The following is an 18,799-nucleotide window of genomic DNA, read 5'->3' as shown; positions in this document are numbered from 1 at the left end:
AGGGTCCAGCAGCCTGAGAATCAGGTGGCGCCTGGCACAGAGGCGTGCGGCAGGGCTAGGAACCTCCACCAGCCATGGCTTCCACGGAGGCAGCAATTACATTAAAAAAAAAAAAAGTACCGGCTCACTGGTCGGGGAGGCAGATCACAACTACACAGAAAAACAAGATGCTGACTTCTGCAAAGTCTCTGCCACGAGTGCCAGCAACATCGAGGGAGTTTTTAGACCATGTGTCACGTGGGGTGTCACGTGGGGTCTCCGCTCCCGCTCCCCACATAAGAACGCAGGACATGGTGGGGCCAAAAAGGAACACCCACGGAGCCATGGATAGGGGAGTCATACCACTGTATTCTCGCTGGCGGCTGGGTTGGAGACGCAGGAAGCAAACATCCACCAGTACCCCAACAAGGGGTCTTCCTGTACCCCAGTCTCTCTGGTGGCTGGGTGAGACACACAAAGTAGGATCCACACAATCCACAGCCTGCCGTCCGATTCTCTGCCTGCCTGCCTGCCTGCCTGCCTACCAGCCTGCCTACCTACCTACCACCCAACTAACCAACCAACCCACCCAGCAACAGCAGCTATATCAGTGGCCAGTTGGCTAACTGGTTACAGCTGTGGCCAACCAGTCACAGCTGATGGCCATCTACTACCCGAGCCAGCACCTTTCCACATGAGGCCGAGAGCCTGGCAACTGCTCTCTGGGACTCTGTCCCCACACCATGGGAACCTGCCTCGTCTACTATTCTAAGCCAGAAATGCCAGTTTAATCCTAGTGGACACCTGGAAAGGTAGGAGGGCTTACCTCTGGTTCCTGAGTCATCACTGGATCCTCTGGACTAAGCCTCTCTCTTCTGCCAGCAGCACAGAAGGAATGTGCTGTCACAGGTTGGAGACTGAGGGCAGCCAGAAACACCGCTAGCAAGATACCTGCCTTTGAAATTCACTTGAATATTAAAAAAAAAAAAAAAAAGTGCTGCTTTGGGGAAGCCCAAGGAGTCCTTATGACTCAGGCTGCACTGTAATTTCATTTTCTCAGAAAAGAAAGGGCCAAGGGGAAGAAAAGCAGCATTGTGCTTTCTTTGTCTTCTCATTCACAGAATGTGGGAATCACTTCCATATTCTACACCTATCTGGCAAACAGAGCACCAGTTACCCCGTAGAAAAGGTCATAGACATAGATATCGACTGCTTCTGCTTTAACCTTAAGCCAAGAAAATCAAAACCACCGGTTCACAATCTTGGGTCCACAGTGGAATCACCTGGGAATTTCTAAAACTAGTGGTGTGGGGGTCTGCCCCCCAGGTAAGGATTTAGTGTAGGGTGTGGTCTGAGCATTGGGAGTTTTCAAAGCTCCCAGGGATTCCAAGTTACAGAAAAGTGTGAGAACCACTGACCCATGTGGCAGAGAAGGGAAGTGCTGTTCAGGAATCATGAAATGGGAAAAGCCCTGAGTTCAGGAGACTCAGGTTCTGGTCTGAGCCTCACTGTTTAGTATTTCCTGCCCTAGGACAAGTAACAGACTGTCTCTAAACTCAATATTTTCATCTGTAAAACAGATTACATTCCCTGCAGTTCTTACTGAGGTTGTGAGGATCCAATGTGACATGACAGCACTGAGAAAACACCAATGACCATGTAAATATAAGGGTTTGGTGATCACCGTTTCTTTTGCAATGTGAGGCTAATATTTAACTAATATTTCTTGAGTACTTACTATGTGCCAGGCTCTGTGCTAAGCACACAGCTGCTCTCTATGGTGGGTACATAGCCCTGCTTTATCACTGAGAAAAACAACCAAGGCTCAGAGAGGTAAAAAGTTACAGAAAATAGAATACCCATATTCTTTAGAAACAACAACAACAACAAAAACCCCAGCAAAAACAAGGGAACGGGAAAGAGGAACTGGCAAATAAATATAACACAAAAAGATGGAAAGAATAAACCCCCATGACAGAGCCCACACAAATGCGAGTTGAGTGGGTTTGTTAAACACACACTCTTGGATGGGAGTAAAAACTGAATCCTGTTTACAAGAAATACACCTAAGACAGAGACGAAAACTAAATAAATAAACAACTGAAAATAAAGGTCTGGGAAAACTTGTACAAGGTTGATGCAAAAAAAAAAAGAGGGCAGTGTGGCCATGTGAAGAGCAGACACACCCAATTTAAGGATAGAAACATCAACAGGAGAAAGCAATTTTTGATATAATGAAAGGAAGCATTCATGGGTCTATTTACCAAAAATCTACAGCAAATGCCTGTAAGTTGCTGAAGCCAAGACCTCTAAAATCAGGACTAAAAGCGATACATCTGCTATCATCATGATTATTCAATTTTTGAAATTTCTAGTCATACAAAATGAGACATGACATTAAAAAAAAGTTACATAAATTTTAGAAAAGAAGAGACAAATCTGTTTTGAATTTGCAGATGACTTGGTCCTATAACTAAAAGTCTCAAGGAACTTTTTTCTAAAAACTGTTAGAATTAATAAGAGAAGTTGGTAAGGGGACTGGATAAAACATAAATAAACAAAAGAGCTTTTCTCCAGACCAGTAACATCAGGATGGAAATGAAAATGGAAAAGAATTATGTATATGCCATTCAAATAATGGCAAAAACAATAAATAAGACACAAATAAACAAAACAGGTCCAGGACCTTTATGGAGAAAATGATACAATATCATTAAAGAACATGAATGAATACCTCTAGAGCCGCCATGGGGAATGTCACCTGGGAAAGAGAAGAGCCAACATCTAATAGCAGTCAAGATATTTTTGAAAAACACAAATAGCAAGTAGAAAACTTGCATTAACAGGTTGTAAGGCTTAAATGAAATGCCGGTAATCCAAAGAGTATGGCATTTGCCCAGAAACAGATTTAATAGGCCAGGGGACCAGAACGGAGAATCCTACAGTATATACAGGTCTATATTGGGGAAAATGACAATGGTGACATTTCAATTCAGAGGGAAAAGGAAGCTTTATTTTAAAACTTGTGCTGGAATAAACTGCCCATCCATCTAGAAGAGATGAAAGCTAGACTCTCTCCTTCATACCACGTACACAAATAAATACCCCCCAAATTATAGCTTAAAATGTCAAAAATAAAATAAAAATATTACACAACACTCTACGAGAATATTTATATAAAATTGAGGTGGAAATGACCTTCTTATATAATGCAGATGCCATAAAGGAAAAGATAGACGTTGATTGATAATACATTCTTATAGCTTTGTTACTGCAAAAGATAGCAGACAACAGAAAAATAATGGGTTGGGGAAAATGTTGGTAACATGTATGATAAACAAAGGCTTAAAATCTCTAATATACAAAAAGGCTCTCCAAAGTGAGAAGGAAAAGACAAGCAACACTTTAGGAAGATAACAAACAGCAACAGACAAAGCATGCTAAGGGGGAAATGCAAATGGCTCATGGAAATTGGAAGAGATGCTTAATATTGTTAATAATAAAAATGTGGACACTAAAACAAAGTGATACCATTTTTACCCATCAGACTGATAAAAATTTAAAGGCTCCTAGATATCTAGTGCTGGCCAAGATGAGGGGACAAAAATTCCCACATGCTGCTGGCGCAGATGTGAATCGCCACAGCTTTTGGGGGAAGTGACTCCAGTGCAGTCCAATTTTGGGACTTTGACCCACATAAGCAAATATCCTAGAAAACCAGGCTCTATTACACGGGAGCAAAACCCAGAAATAATGCAAATGTCCAACCAATAGGAGAAGGGCTGAGTCAACTACTCGCTCTACAGATTTAAGGCACGTATTTCAAAGAACGAGTCGTAGCCACATTGACTAATCTAGTGGGAGTCCGTAATGGGATGCTCGATGTAAAAAGCTGTGCTGAAGATCATGTAAATAAGGCAATACCATTTCTGTGGTACTGGAGAGTGGAAAACTAAAATTCATCATGTATATGTTTTTTAAAATTTCTACTGAGATATAAACGACACGTCACACTGTGTAAATTTAAAGTGTCGGAGGTGTTGGTTCGATGCACTTGTGAGTTGCAAGATGACCAGCTACCTACACCTGCATCACGTCACTTAATTGCCATTTCTTTTTGGTGATGAGAACATCTAAGATTCGTCTACTCTCTTGGAAACGGTCCAGTATACAATACAGTGTTATTAACTATGGTAACAAGGCTATACATTAGATCTCTGGAATTCATTCGTCTTTTAACTGAAGTTTGTACTTTCTGACCAGCGTCTCCCCATTTACCCCAATCCCAGCCCCGGGCAGCCACCACTCTACTCTCTGTTTCTCTGTTTAGATTCCACATAGAAGTGAGATCATACAGTATTTGTCTTTGTCTGACTTATTTCTCTCCACATGGTGCCCCCAGAATCCATCCACGTTGCTTCAAATGGCAGGGAGACGTCCTCTGTCAGGGCTGAAAACTATTCTACTGTGTGTACATCCCCTCTTTTCCATATCTATTCACCCCCAGGCAGTAACTACTCACCACTTTTCCTGAACAACTGCTGGCCAAGGCACTGGTTTCGATGAAGTACTTTCGGAGGAGGTGTTTGCTGGGGTCAGGGCTGTCCAGTAAGATGTAGGAGCAGAAGAAGGCTCCATGCCGAAGCAGGAAGATGGCAATGTCTTCATTCCCTAGAGGACAGGACAGAGAAAGCTGAGGGCCCGTCCGATGTAGTGTGGGTCCCAGCTGAACAAAATAGCAGGTGCTCATATATGAAATGGAAACACAAAGGATACTCGTGCTGCTTGAGCATCTCTGTTACTTCCCTTGCTATGTCAAGTTCCTGTTCGCGAGAGAATCTGTGTGGGACGTTGCCCTTTGGACCACCTCCGACAATGGCCCCTTGTGCCACATTTGGTCCCTGTCCCTGAAATCCCCTTGCAGGGTGAGAAGAGGGGAACAAGGGAAGGTGCAGGCGTTTTAAAAAAGAACCCAAAAAACGGGAGACCCAGAGGTGAGGGTGAACGTGCCTCTCAAAACTGCCCAGGGACTGGGTTGATGGGGGACCTACCTGACTTGATCGCTGCATACAGCGGCAAGCGCACGATGACAGGGAACTCGTTCTTCCTGACCGCGTAGCTCTCGGGGTCAGCCCCGTGTGTCAGGACGAGTAGCTTCACCACCCCCAGGTGCCCTCGCTGGCAGGCCAGGGCCAGCATCCAGTTCAGGAGCCGCTGGGGGCAGCAGTGACCTGGCAGGAGACACCGGGACCAAAGGACAGTGTCACTGAGGGCCGTGGGTCCCGCTCTGTTCTCCCCTTTGACCCCCGATAAAATGCAGCTATCCTGTTTCCAGCTGAAAGTGGCCGCTGTCGAGTTGATGGTGTTTTCTGGAATAGTCCCTTTGTATTGCATATGACATTCTCCCGCGTCGTTTTAAATCCATCTGCGCATCAAACAACGCCAGTGAGGAAAAGCAACCCTCAAAATGGCATATAGTGTGATCGTAACGGAATAAAAAAATGCATGTGTGGAGCTAAGACTGGAAGGACCTACTCCCGCGTTGCAGTATTACCGCTGGGTTATGGGATTCTGAACGCTCCTTTCACCCCTTCCACGCACCGAGCCCCAACCTCATCCCAGAGCAGCAGGCAAACAGGGGTGACAGGCAGTTTCCGGTTAAAATATGTGTAAAAAATGTGTAATCTTGGATACATTTCTTAACAGCTCTCTGACTCAGTTTACCCATCAGTCAAATGGGAATAATAACATGCATTCTCCAAGTTGAATGTGAGGTTTACATGACACAACGTATGTCAAGTGCCTGACATAAGTCATTTTATGTCATTATGTTCTTAAGAGTACTAACACTTTTTTTTGCGTTGTCAAATTATCTGTAATATTCATTGTATTATTTCCATAAGGATATCAAAAAGCTTTGATGAAAGACATAGATCTCATGCTACAAACTAAAACTTTGAAAGAACTGCCTACTTAATTGCAGGATGAAATAACACTTTGTGCATTGAATGACCAGTCAGCATGGGCTGAAGTGTTCCAGTATCTTAAAGTTCAACGTCGTGCAACGTCTTTTGGATCTAGTGGCCATGGGAGAATGATCTCATCCTCTGCACTGACACTTCCCATGCATCATGACATAGTCTCGTTTCCAGAGATGGACAGTCCTTCGGGATCATGTGCTCCCAAGCGCGGAGAGTGGCCCTTCCCTCCACAATAGGAAACTGATCAAGAACAGGGGTGAGGTGGGCATGGCAGGAAGTAAAATCCAGCACACAAGGCACCTGGCTGAGAGTGCAGGTGCTAAATCAGTGTCCTTTCTTTGCCCTCCACTGATAACCAAAATGAACAATAAAAAGGAAGAGATACAAGATCAGAAAACAAGCGACCCTTAAGTTATTTACTACAGGGATATTTAGGAAAGAAATCCAGGCGTCGTGCTGCTAACTTCTATTGAGGATGGAAGTGTGTCCATTTTAGGAGGCAGGTGCTATCTTTCACAGCCATGTGAAATGGCCATGTGTTTGGTCTTACCTTAATATGAAAAAACAAAGCTTAGAGAGATTTGGCAACTTGCTAAAGGTCCCGTAGTGGGCAAATGGCTAAGTCAAGACTTAAGCCCTGCTTTATATAAAACCAAAGCGTGTTCTCTTAACCATCTGAAACCCTACATGCATTCTCTGAGACCCGAATCCAACGACACTCAGAGAGAGTCCATCCTTCTGTCCATCCCTGCTCAGCTACAGAGACCAAGAATTATACAGTGATGTACTTCAAATGATGTTCATAATTACGCAGCGAGGTACCTGCCACCTGTAAACCTCTCATGCCCCCTTTCCTTGAACCCTCCCTTGTTCTCTAGCTGCCTCTTGTGTGTCGTTTGGTCTTACCTTACTCCTGACAATGGCTGACTTCCCCTCTAGTTTTGAACTTCCCAGAGAGCACATACTGTTTTGCCCACCTCTGCACTTCCCTCAGGGCGCAGCACAGCTCTCTAAATTCCTTCAGTCCTCAGTAACTCTGTCCTGAGCTGACTTAAAGGTCAGATGTCCCTGGGAACAGCTGAAAACCATGCCCAGGTCCAGCCAAGTTCCCTGCTGGGCAAAAGTGGACAACCCCCAAATAAACTCCTACTCACCCTGCAAAGCCCGCCTGAGATGTCAGCTCTCTCTGAAGACCCCATCTTGCACCCAGAAAAGCACATTCCCTGATGTGTGCTCGCAGACCACTGTGTAAATACTTCATCCTCAGCATAGGGTTACTCCCTCCTGCCTCAATTTCCCCTCCTTGACCAGGAACTACTAAAGGGCTGGGACCACCTTTTTAAAAAGTTTCTGTATCTCTGAAGTTGTGCCGAGTGTCCAGTACTTGACAAATGCTCAAGAAATGTAAGCTGTGCAATTAGGTGAGGGAGGCAGCTGGTGTAGACTCTTTGGGACTAGAACAGAGCTACTACCGGGGATCCCTGAAAAGAGGGAGTCAGCCATTGGCCCCTCAGGGGCGCCTTCCTATGTCTCACTGACCCAATCTGCATGCATGGGTCTTACACTGCCATGATTTCTGTCCATGACCTCATCCTCCCTCCAGACATGGGGAAGACACCAACTCGGAACCAGCTCAGTGCAAATCTACTTCAAAGCACACAGTTGGACACCCACTAACAGGACTGTTGCATAATTTGTGGGGCCCCATATTTTAAAATTATGAGAATTTTCAAGATGGTTATTAGAGTGTTAAACCAAGTATGACACCTTCTAAGTGCAGGGCCCTGTGTGTCACACCCTCGGAGCCCTGCCTGTACCCAAGCAAAACCCTAATTCTCAAAGTCCACTGCTAAGGTAATGCCTCAGCCTATAGCTGTAGTGATGCCTGCACTTGTACAGCATCGATCCAAGGCCACTATGGGAAATTAAAGACCAGGACTGCTTGCCTCTACCAAGAGAAAAAACTACTTGTTACTAAAAAACCAACATCACATGGTCCATCCAGACAACGTAATGGTCATGACTGATAAAAAGAAATGAGCTCTCAAGCCATGAAAACACATGGAAGAACCTTCAATGCATATTGCTAGGTGAAAGAAGCCAGTCTGAAAAGGCTGCGTACTGTATGATTCCAACCATCTGACATTCTGGAAAAGGCAGAACTGTGGAGACAGTAAAAAGGTCAGTGGTTGCCAGGGGTTGGGGGAGGGAGGGATGAACAGATGGAGCACGAGGACTTTTAGGCAGTGACATGGTTCTATAATACACATGATACAGTAATGGTGGGTATATGTCATCACACATTTGCCAAAACCCACAGAATATACAACCCTAAAGTAACCTATGGGCTATAGTTAGTAATAATGTATCAATGTTGTTTCGTCAATTGTGACAAATATACCACATTCATACAAAATGTAAATGAAAGGGAAACTGTGGGGAGGGGATGGTATACAGGAACTCTGTGTACTTTCCTGTCAATTTTTCTGAAAACCTAAAACTGCTTTAAAAGATAAAAATCTATTTATATTTTTTTAAAAAGGAACATGGATCCATATTCTTTATCAAACACGGTGTGAGAGAATTTACCTTCTGAGTGATGTGGGACTACCTACCATTGGAGGTGTTGATTGGTAAAAATGTGAAGAAATAAACATTTGGGGGTGCAGCCCCTCAAATGCCTGTCTGATTCCTAAGAAGAGGGTCCCCTGAGTGGCAGGGAAGAACGCACATTCTGGCAATTACCTGGCAAAGACTCGAGTAATTCATGCACAATGTCCGTATGCCCAAAATGCGCTGCCACCACGGCGGGGTTGTCGTCGGTGGGCTCTGTCGGCAGCTCTATCCGCCTCTCAGTGAGAAGACAGCGGACGGTCTCCAGATCCCCATAGGCCACTGAGATGCTCAGAAGCTGGCCCTGGTCAAGACAAAAAGGGAACAGAGTCCAGTGAGACAAGCCCTGCTGGGAATTGCCAAGAGAATTGAGTCCAAATGCTTTATGAAGTTCACGGGCAAGACGGCAGCTTCGCCGCCCGTGGTGGCATCACCAGCTACTACAAGACCTGAAATGTGTCCTGTGCAAAGTGAGAGGTGGTGGCGGTGTAAAAACCACACGCGATTTCAAAGACGTAGTACCAAAAAGGTAAACTATCTCATCCATAATCATAGGGATTACATGTTGAAAGGATCTTTAATAGATTCAGGTTAAATCAAATAGATTATTAAAATTTCACCTCTTTCTATGGAGCTTTTGAAAGTGACTACTAGCAAATGTGATGTTGTAAATGTGGCTGGCATTTTAGTTCTTTGGTACAGAGCTGCTCTCAACCAGTTTCATGAGGATGGGGACAGTCTCAGTGACTGTTGGATATGTGTCATGTGGACCTCAGAAAGAGAAGGCAGCCCGGGTCTCTGAAGGGCCACCCTGCAAGTTATTCATAAATGGAACATGATAGATGAGGGGACTCCACAGACCTGAAACCAGGGACGAAGATCTTCCAGCAACACACAGTGGGATCCTTGACTTGGTGGCCCAGAGGGAAAAGGTAGGGTGGAATTTGGACCTACGCCTGAGTTGCTATGTGTTCCAGCCATTCTGGTATGTGAAGGCTCTATGGGACAGGCAGTTGGTTCATTCACAGGCAAAGACATGTAGGTTCCGCGAGGTTTGATAACTTGTCCGAGATCACATAGCTAGGGAGTGGCCTGACTTTTCGTGGGTTCCCTGGGTCCACAAAAAGGGTGCTCAGATGGGTGCTGGGTGGGCGTGGGCAGTGTTTGCTTGCAGCACTACAACTTGAAGTGCTCCTGAAACTAGGGTTCAGCATTGTTCCAGGAGGCGGATGCAGCTCCCAGGCTGGAATGATGCCAACATTTACCAAGAACCTAACACCACAGATGTGTGTTTGCCACTTTTTAAACATAAATGTGAAATGATACTTATTTAAAAACAATATTTGCTTTGAAAGGACGAGAGGTTCACAGAGACTTGTAAAGACAGTACCGCTAGGACCTGTGTTTCCTTCACTCAGTTTCCCCCAATGGTAACATCTTACCTAATTGTCATTCAAGATCAAGGCCAGTAATGTGATGTGAGTGTAATACACGTGTGTATAAAATACGTCATTTTGTCAAATGTGTAGATTTGTGTCGCCACCACCACCATCAAGATAGAGAACTTTCTCATCATAGTAAAACTCCCCCTTGAGCTACCTCTGTATAACTGCAAACCACCCTTCTCTCCTTCTAACCGTCAGCAACCATTAATTTTCCTTAATTTTCTCATTTTGAGAATGTTATACAAATGGAATCATACAGAAGGTGACCTTTTGAAATTGCTCCCTCCCCCCCAAGCGGCCTAACATCCGAGATCCCTCTGAGTCATTGAGTATTTCAATAGAGTCCCTTTATGTTGCTTAGCAGTGTCCCATGCTTTGTTTAATCAGTCACCTGCTCAGAGTTTTCCATTGAATCCAGTTTGCGGCTATTACAAATAAAGCTGCAATGAACAGTCATGCACAGATTTTTGTGTGCACAGAAGTTTGCATTTTTCTAGGATAAACGTTCTGGAGTGTAATTGCTGGGTCATAATGTAAGTGTATTCTTAGTTATTTAAGAAACTGCCCAATTATTTCCCGAATGCCTGGGTCATTCTATATTCTCACCTTACGTATGAGACAGTTTCCCTTCATCCTCATCAGAATTTGGTATTGTCACTATTTTTTATTTCAGCTGTCCTAATAGATGTGCAGTGACACTTCCCCGTGACCTTAATTTAAAATTTCCTAATAACGAATGACGTTGAACATTTTTTTTTCATGGGCTTATTTGCCATCTGTATATAGTCTTCAGCTAAATGTTTCTTGATCCATTTCATACATTTTTCTAAGTGGATTCTTTGCTTTTTAATGTGTGTGTACCCAATGACAGAGCTGCAAACTATGTGGGGGGAAAACGATTTAACTGAAAGAAGAACTCAATCTGCCATTATTTGGAGACTTCAACACTCTCTCTCCACAACTGATAGAACAAATAGGCAGAAAATCAGCAAGGATACAGATACACATCACCATAAACCGATAGGATCGAACGCTCCACCCAACAATAGCAAAATGCATTCAAGCGCCCACAGAACACATATGAAGACAGGCCAAACCTCGGCCATAAAACAAACCTCAACAAATTTAAAAGAACTGAAATGATAGGAATTGAATATGTTGTCTAACAGGGAGGCAGGTGCAGAGTTTTGCTACTGTAACTGCAACTTGAATGAACATCCTTATATACACATCTTGGAAATGTTTTTCAAATGAATCTGTAGAGGTAAGTTCCTACGAGTAGTTCTGTGTCAAAGAAGAAATTTTTTCCAGTTTAGGTGGCAGAACAGGTAAACACTGTGCTCACCTCCTCCCACGACCGCCTCAAAATGACAACCAAACCACTGAACCACCATCACTGAGACCCGCCTGGGGTCTCGCTGGACAGAAGTCCTATAACTGACACACAGCAGCTGCCACCTCGAGATGGCAGGAGGGGCAGAGACGCGGGACGGGCTGGTCCCACACCTGCGTGTGCGGTGACAAATCAGGAGGGACAGCTCGGCCGTGGAGGCCCCCCTTGAGGAGTGAGGGGTCCCAGCCCCACCCCAGGTCGGCAGCCCAGGGCTCCAGTGCCTGGGAGAGATGTCCCCATAACTTCTGGCTGGGAAGACCAGTGGAGGGCCCTTCTGGGTGAGACGGAGGGCGGCGCTCCTCTTAAAGGGCCCACACTTAGTGACAAACTCACGCACTCTGAGCTCCAGCTTTCTGCTCTTATTTTCATACTCTCATTCCTTCTATTTTCTTTAGGCTTACTTTGTTGTTGTCCATCCTCCGTTGTCCTTTCTTTAAAAACATTATGTTGTTATTTCATATTGATTTGAAATAAGTACAATTATTTCTCAATTAAGGACGTGGCCATACTCCTGCTCAGTGTATCATTGATCTTTGACTCTTATTTATGGTCTATTTTTGGAATTAAATTTCTACATTTTTATGAAAACACAGATTTATCCATCCTTTTTCTTCAATATCTTCTCAAAGTCCAACCAGCTGGGATTTTTTAAAAAATTTTAATTAATTAATTTATTTATTTTAGTAATAACCCAGCTCATAGAAGGCAGCCATGCTAATACGTGTGTGAGTGGGCCAGCCCATGAATGTAGAGTACATCTCGATTCCACTGACATGGACAGAGGGAGGCACGCACTCCAGGCTCTGTCTGCTGAGCATAAGCCATTTCTACGGGAGGCCACCAGAGGCCCACCTGAGGGGCCCACGGCTCAGACTGGCTCATGTGTGCAGCCCAGCTCTGCTTGTACGGAAGGGTGCTCTTTGCCAAATCCACTGTGAATTCACAATTGGAGGAATCCGAAATGCCTTCCCCTCAGTAATTCCCAAGCACATTGTACTTGTTTCCCCTCCTTCTGACCCCAAAAAACTATTGCACTTTTGAGAACAGGCTGGAGCTTTAGGAATTGAATCATTTCTAACTACTAGCTAAATGGAGACATGTTAAATCTATGCTCCTCAAAGTAAGGCTAAGAAAACATCAGTAAATGCTTCCAGGGTAACAGCCAATCAGCATTTCCCACAAGGACAAATACGTGGCAGTGGTCCAGTCCAGTCGGTGGTGGGTCAGAGGGTTGATCTCTACAAGTTTTTTAGAAAAGTTTGATGTGGTGCAAAATTTGAAAAATGTTTAGACCCACATTCACAATTCCTGTGAACCCTTGCAAAGAAGATAGCCTTACAACAGGGAAAGGGATTATGCAAAAACATTCAATACAATATTATTTATATTAGTAAAAAAAAGATAGAAATAATCCAAATAACCCAAAATTAGCACTAAGCCAACCAAACGGAACAGCTGGGTAAGTTTGGTCTCTCGACCAGATGGAACATCATGCTGCCTTCGAAGGAGATTTATAATCAGACAGAAGGGATTTATAATCAGACAGAAAATCGTTGCTTTGATATGTGAGCAAAAGCATTATCTAAAACTATACATACTGTATGACTGTATGTCCGTTAGAACAAACAACAGCGACATACACTACATCGGCAGGCTGAAAGAAAATACACGAAAACTGTTTAGGTAGGACAGTAGGGATATATTAAGATTATGGTGACTTTCTTGATCTTTCTTTCCTCTACTCCTACATATTTTTAAATTTTCTTTTCTGAGCATGTGCTGTTTTTATACTGGAAAGAAAGTATAAAAGAGCACCGTAGAGTAAACCTTCAGATTAGCGTTTTGCTCTTCACGTGTCAGTTACTCCTCCTTTGTCCCCTGGGAAGGTGGCGGTGGTGACTTTAGGTGATGACAGGTACCGAAGTCGACTGGAAAGCATTGGCCTTCATAAGTTTACATGTGAAACAAGGTATTTCCAGGACATGATTAAAAATTCCCATTACGATTATGCTGGTAGCAAAAAGATAATCTGAGCGGCAACATTTAGCAAAAAGATAATCTGAGCGGCAACATTTGTCCAACCTGGATCCCTCGTTTTGGCCGGAGGGGTCGGCGTTGACCTTACCCTTTCCAGCTGGGATGTGGTCTCGTCACAAGCCTCTCTGAGCAGGTGCCGGGCTCTGTTGGGGTCTCCCTGCTTGTATGCGGTGTGAATGTCTTCTGTCCCAGGGCACCGTGCTGTGGGGTCACCGCCTGGCACGGACAGTTTGCTGCCCATGTCCGCAGCACCTGGGTGGGCAGAAGCACACACAGTATTACCATCCGGCTGGCACTGCTCGTGGGGGTCATTTGAAAGAGGTGCATCATGTGCTGTCTGTGCCCTAAATCTGGGGCTTTAGGAAGGGAAAGGAGGTGCTCTGAAAAGCTGCCTGTGTCACCAGGCACAGCAGACACTGGAACCTGAACCTGCTGGATGCATGTCCTGCTGGAGGCTCTTCCTGCTGGAGGCACTTCTTGCTGGAGGCACTTCCTACTGGAAGCACCTCCTGCATGAGGCTGGTGCTGAAGTCCAGCTGACTGCAAAGAGCACAGCCCAGGAGGATTCTGCAGTAAGACTGTCTGTCACCTGGAGTGGGCCCAGGGTACCCAGGACAGTTGCCTGATGGGAACGGCCAGGTTGACCTCACTGACAGCAACAGAGAAGCAGGGGCTTTGGTGGGAGAGCTGGTGGTCCAGCCAAATTGTCCCTCTGCTGTGTTGCTCAGCGGGAAAAAAGACAGGTCAGACCTTGAGGGTATGGAAATCTACACCCTTTCTGCCGAGAAAACCCCACAAAGGGTGTGGGGCTCAGAACCGGAGCCCTCACTTCATCCCGTGCTGGGCGCTGAAGATGCAGAAGGTAAAGAAGACAGCGCCTGCCCTCACGGAGCTCACACTCTAGAACAGGGGTTCCTGATAAGGGGGTCTGTGGACCCCAAAAGGCTGATGAACAGGCTTCAGACGTTTCCTGCACATCCTCAATTTGCATACAAAACTGTGCGTGTGCACTTTTCTGGGTAGAAAAATTCAAGGCTTCAACCACATTTGAAAATGTATTAGTAACCAGAGTTAATAGTTTTATCTCTGTAGATATTCCAGAAAAGACTGCAAGGAATGAGGAGTTAAATTCTGATGGTGTTCACTAACAGAAATAGGAATGGGATTCTACCATTTATGGCCGCATTTAGACAGCCCGTAAGAGGCAAACGGGCTAAAGTTTGGTTCCCCATCTCTCTGCTGCCTCTTTGAAGGGATGAATAAAGCTTTTTCTCTTTTTCCAAACATTCACACCACAAAAGCAGATCACATTATAGCAGCTAACTTTTGAAAACTGAAAAAAATTACTTTATTTACAATCGCATAAAAATTACATGCTTAGAAATAAATTTAACAAAAAATGGCTAAGAGCAGTACCCTGAAAACGATAAAACACTGCTGGGAGAAATTAAACACGACCTATATGAATGGAAAGACATCCCATGTTCATAAATGGGAAGAATCAACGTTGGATGAGGTCAATTCTCCCCAGTTTGATCTATAGATACACTGGAATCCCAACCATACTTCTAATAGGCTTTCTTGTTGTCATAGAATATTGACAATCTGATTCTCAAACTTGGATGGAAATTCAAAGGACTTAAAATAGCCAAAGTAATCTTTAAAAAGGAGAGCACTGAAGGACATACACTATTGATTACAAGTCTTACTATAAAGCTACAGTCATCAAGACAGTGTGGTACTGGGATAGACGAACACATCCATGGAACAGAAAGAGTTGAGAAATAGGCCCATACTTGTACATCCACCTGATTTTTGACAAGGGCATCAAAGCAATACAATGAGAAAAGCAGTTTTTTTCAACAAATGGTACTGGGACAACTGGTCATCCACCTTGAATAAAAAGAAACCCTGAGCCCTATTTCTTACCACACAAATCTGAGATGGAGCATGGATCTAAACATAAAAATTAAATTTATAGAATTTCTAGAAAAAAAATAGAATACCTCATGACTTTTTCTTTAAGAAAAATTTCTGTATTTTTCTTAGGATACAGAAAGCAGTAACTATGAAAGGAAAAATTGCTAATTAGATTTCACCCAAACTTTAAACTTCTGCTCATCAAAAGATTGATCTTCCACTTAAAAATAAACAAGCAAGTTACATACAGGAAGAAAATATTTGCAAAGCATGTGTCCAAAAAAGGAATGGTATCTAGAATATAAAAAGAACGCCTACAGCTCAGCAATGAAGGGCAAACAACCCAAGTAAAAATGGGTGAAGATTTAAACAGTGAAAGATATTCAAAGAACTCAATATCATTAGTCATCAGGGAAGTGCAAATTAAAACCACCAAGAGACACCACCCCGCTCCCACCAGAATCACTAAAAATTTCAAAGATTTGGAGAGGATATGGAGCAACCAGAACACTCATACCTTATTGGTTTGAACGTAAAATAATACAAACACTTTAGAAACAAGTCTGGTGGTTTTTTATAAAACTAAACATATACCAACCCTATGACCCACGGTTCTATTCTTAGATATTTACCCAAGAGAAATGTCTAAAAACTTACCCAAGAATGTGCATAGCAGCTTTATTCACAGTATTTCCAAACTGTAAACAGCACAGGTGCCCATCAACAGAATGGACAAACACCTAGGTATGATGGTTTAGTAACTAACTACTCAGCAATAAAAAGGAATAAACTATTGATCCATGAAATAAGTGATAGAAATCTCAAAACATGATGCTGAGTGTAAGAATGATTGCACAGGATTCTAATCTATGGGTGAAAAAAATAAAATCAGAACAGTGAGTGGTTTCTCAGGGTAGGGACAAGCATGAAGTGAACCAGGGTGGGAAATGGGGAAATTGTCTGCTGATGGTTCTATACCTTGATGGTGTTTTCATTACAGTGGTGTTATTTCAAAACTTACCAAACAGTCCAATGAAGATATGTATCTTTTATTTTATGTACATTTTACCTAAAAAGTATAAACAATATTGAATAATATGAATGCTAAAGCATTTGATGGTAAAGTGCACAGGTGTTTCCAACTTATTTTGAAATGTGTGAAAAAATGATGGATTGAAGATGGCGGAGTGGGTGAATGCTGTTCTCAACTTCTCTCAGGACCACATAAATTACAATGACATTACAGAACAAGCATCATTGAGAGTTGCCTGAAGTCTAGCTGAACTGAAACCCTACCACTAAGGACATACAGAAGAAGCCAACTTGAGACTGGTAGGAGGGGCAGAGACATGGAGTGGGCTGGTCCCACACCTGTGTGTGATCATTAAAACTTGGGTGGGATATCTTGGGTGTGGAGGTCCCCCCTGAGGATTGAGGGGTCCCAGCCCCTCCCCAGTCCAGGGATCCAGTGCCGGGGGGAGAAGTCCCCATAACTTCTGGCTGTGAAAACCAGCAAGGACGGTGGCTGAGTGACATGAGGGTGGCTGGAGTCCCAGGCCCTCCTCTTAAAGAGCCCATGCATGGACTTACTCACTGATGGATTCACTCGTTCTGAACTCCAGCACTAGATGAGCAGCTCAAAAGATGACAGGGACATATTGGGAGGAACTGAATTGTCTGGCTGCAGGGCGAGGGCTGGGTGGGCAGCTTTCTCTTGGAGGGAGGAGCTGGCTTAAAGCCATTGTTCCTTTGTTGAGCCCTCCTCCTCTAAGCATGCATATGCAGGCAGCTACCATATCTCTATCAAACTGGCTATCACCTTTCATCTGCCTTGCCCTACTGATTCTCCGAGACCCTGCCCCACCCAACTTGTAGGCACACACAAGCTGCTTCCAGTGGCTTTTCCGTACAAACAATCTACCTTGGCTCATGGTGCAGACTTTCCTAAGATCTCTCAAAGGGTCACAAAATCCAAACCAGAAGCATCTGGTCTCAGCATGTCCCATACCTCTGGCTGAGCAGCCATAGGCCCAGCACTAATGGCAGCTGGCCTCAGTTTGCAGATTGGCCTCTCAAGGCACCTCCAAGCCCAGTGTGGGTGGCAGCTATCTGTAGATTACTCTGTGGCTCATACTAGGCGGCCCCAGGCAGAACATAGACTGTGGCTAAACTTGGCCTGCAGGAGCCAACTTGGCTCCCCCAGGAGGCTCCAACTCTGGCACACATGCTGGCCAGCTTCGGACCAACCTGGAACATCACCTGGCTGCTTCGATGGATGACACACCCAAAGGGCAGACTGAGCAGGCACCAGAGCCCTGTTCTGTAGGGTCAGCCCCTGCACAACAGCTCCTTCTCTATAGTCACAGCCAGTCTTTACAACCAATCAGCCTGAGGGTCAATCCCTCCCAACCATGTGCAAACAGCAACCAACCCTCAACTACAACAGGACCCACACAGGGGTACACCTGGAACACTCAGCTCAGGTGACCAGGAAGGCTGTGCCCTGGGTCCCACAGGTCACTTACTACATAAGGCCACTCAACTAAAACTGAAAGGCATGGCAGCCCTACCTAATACATAGAAACAAACACAGGGAGGCAGCCAAAATGGGGAGACAAAGAAACATTTCCCTAATAAAAGAACAGAACAAAACTCCAGAAAAAGACCTAGACAAAATGGAGACAATCAATCTACCAGATGCAGAGTTCCAAACACTCAATGATCTCAGGGAAAACTTCAACAAAGAGATAGGCAACATAAAAATGAAGATGGAAATCATGAAAAGAACCAGTCAGAAATAAAGAATACAATAACTTGAATGAAGAATACATTAAAGGGAATCAACAGTAGATTAGATGAAGCAGAAGATCAAATCAGCAGTTTGGAAGATAAGGTAGCAGAAAGCATCCAATCAGAACAGCAAAAAATAATTTAAAAAATGAGGAGAGTTTAAGGGGCCTCTGGGACAACAATAAGCATACAAACATTCACATAATAGGGATATCAGAAGGAGAAGAGAGAGAGCAAGGGATTGAAAACCTATTTGAAGAAATAATGATGTTATTTCCTTCCTAATCTTGTGAAGGAAATAGCTATACAAGCCCAGGAAGCACACAGAGACCCAAACAAAATGAATCCAAAGAGATTCCCACCAGGACTCATCACAATTAAAATGCCAAAGGGTAAAGACAAAGAGAGAATCTTAAAAGGAGCAAGAGAAAAGCAGTTAGCAGTTAGCTACAAGGGAGCTCCCATAAGACCATCAGCTGATTTCTCAACAGAAACTTTGCAGGCCAGAAGGGATTGGCAGGAAATATTCAAAGGGATGAAAGCAAGGCTCTACAACCAAGATTACCCAGCAATTCTAAAAGCTGTCATTTAGAATTGAAGGACAGATAAAGAGCTTCCCAGACAAGAAAAAGCTGAAGGAG

The 18,799-nt window shown here is 44.1% G+C and overlaps 1 protein-coding gene across 2 annotated transcripts in view; it reads right to left on the bottom strand.

The window, feature by feature from the left end:
- LRRK1 (leucine rich repeat kinase 1) overlaps window positions 1-18,799 on the bottom strand; it is a 107,983-nt gene that overhangs the window by 55,400 nt on the left and 33,784 nt on the right. For both annotated transcript variants that reach the window (XM_033100113.1, XM_033100114.1), the window contains 4 exons: window positions 13,537-13,700; window positions 8,706-8,877; window positions 5,031-5,210; window positions 4,502-4,650 (listed from right to left, as the gene is read on the bottom strand). In XM_033100113.1, the coding sequence (XP_032956004.1) occupies window positions 4,502-4,650; window positions 5,031-5,210; window positions 8,706-8,877; window positions 13,537-13,700 (665 nt within the window). The remainder of the gene's footprint in view (window positions 1-4,501; window positions 4,651-5,030; window positions 5,211-8,705; window positions 8,878-13,536; window positions 13,701-18,799) is intronic.

The sequence above is a fragment of the Rhinolophus ferrumequinum genome, chromosome 28, assembly GCF_004115265.2.
Source record: "Rhinolophus ferrumequinum isolate MPI-CBG mRhiFer1 chromosome 28, mRhiFer1_v1.p, whole genome shotgun sequence".
Classification (NCBI taxonomy): Eukaryota; Metazoa; Chordata; class Mammalia; order Chiroptera; family Rhinolophidae; genus Rhinolophus; species Rhinolophus ferrumequinum.
This window is presented reverse-complemented; position numbering and strand designations above follow the sequence as displayed.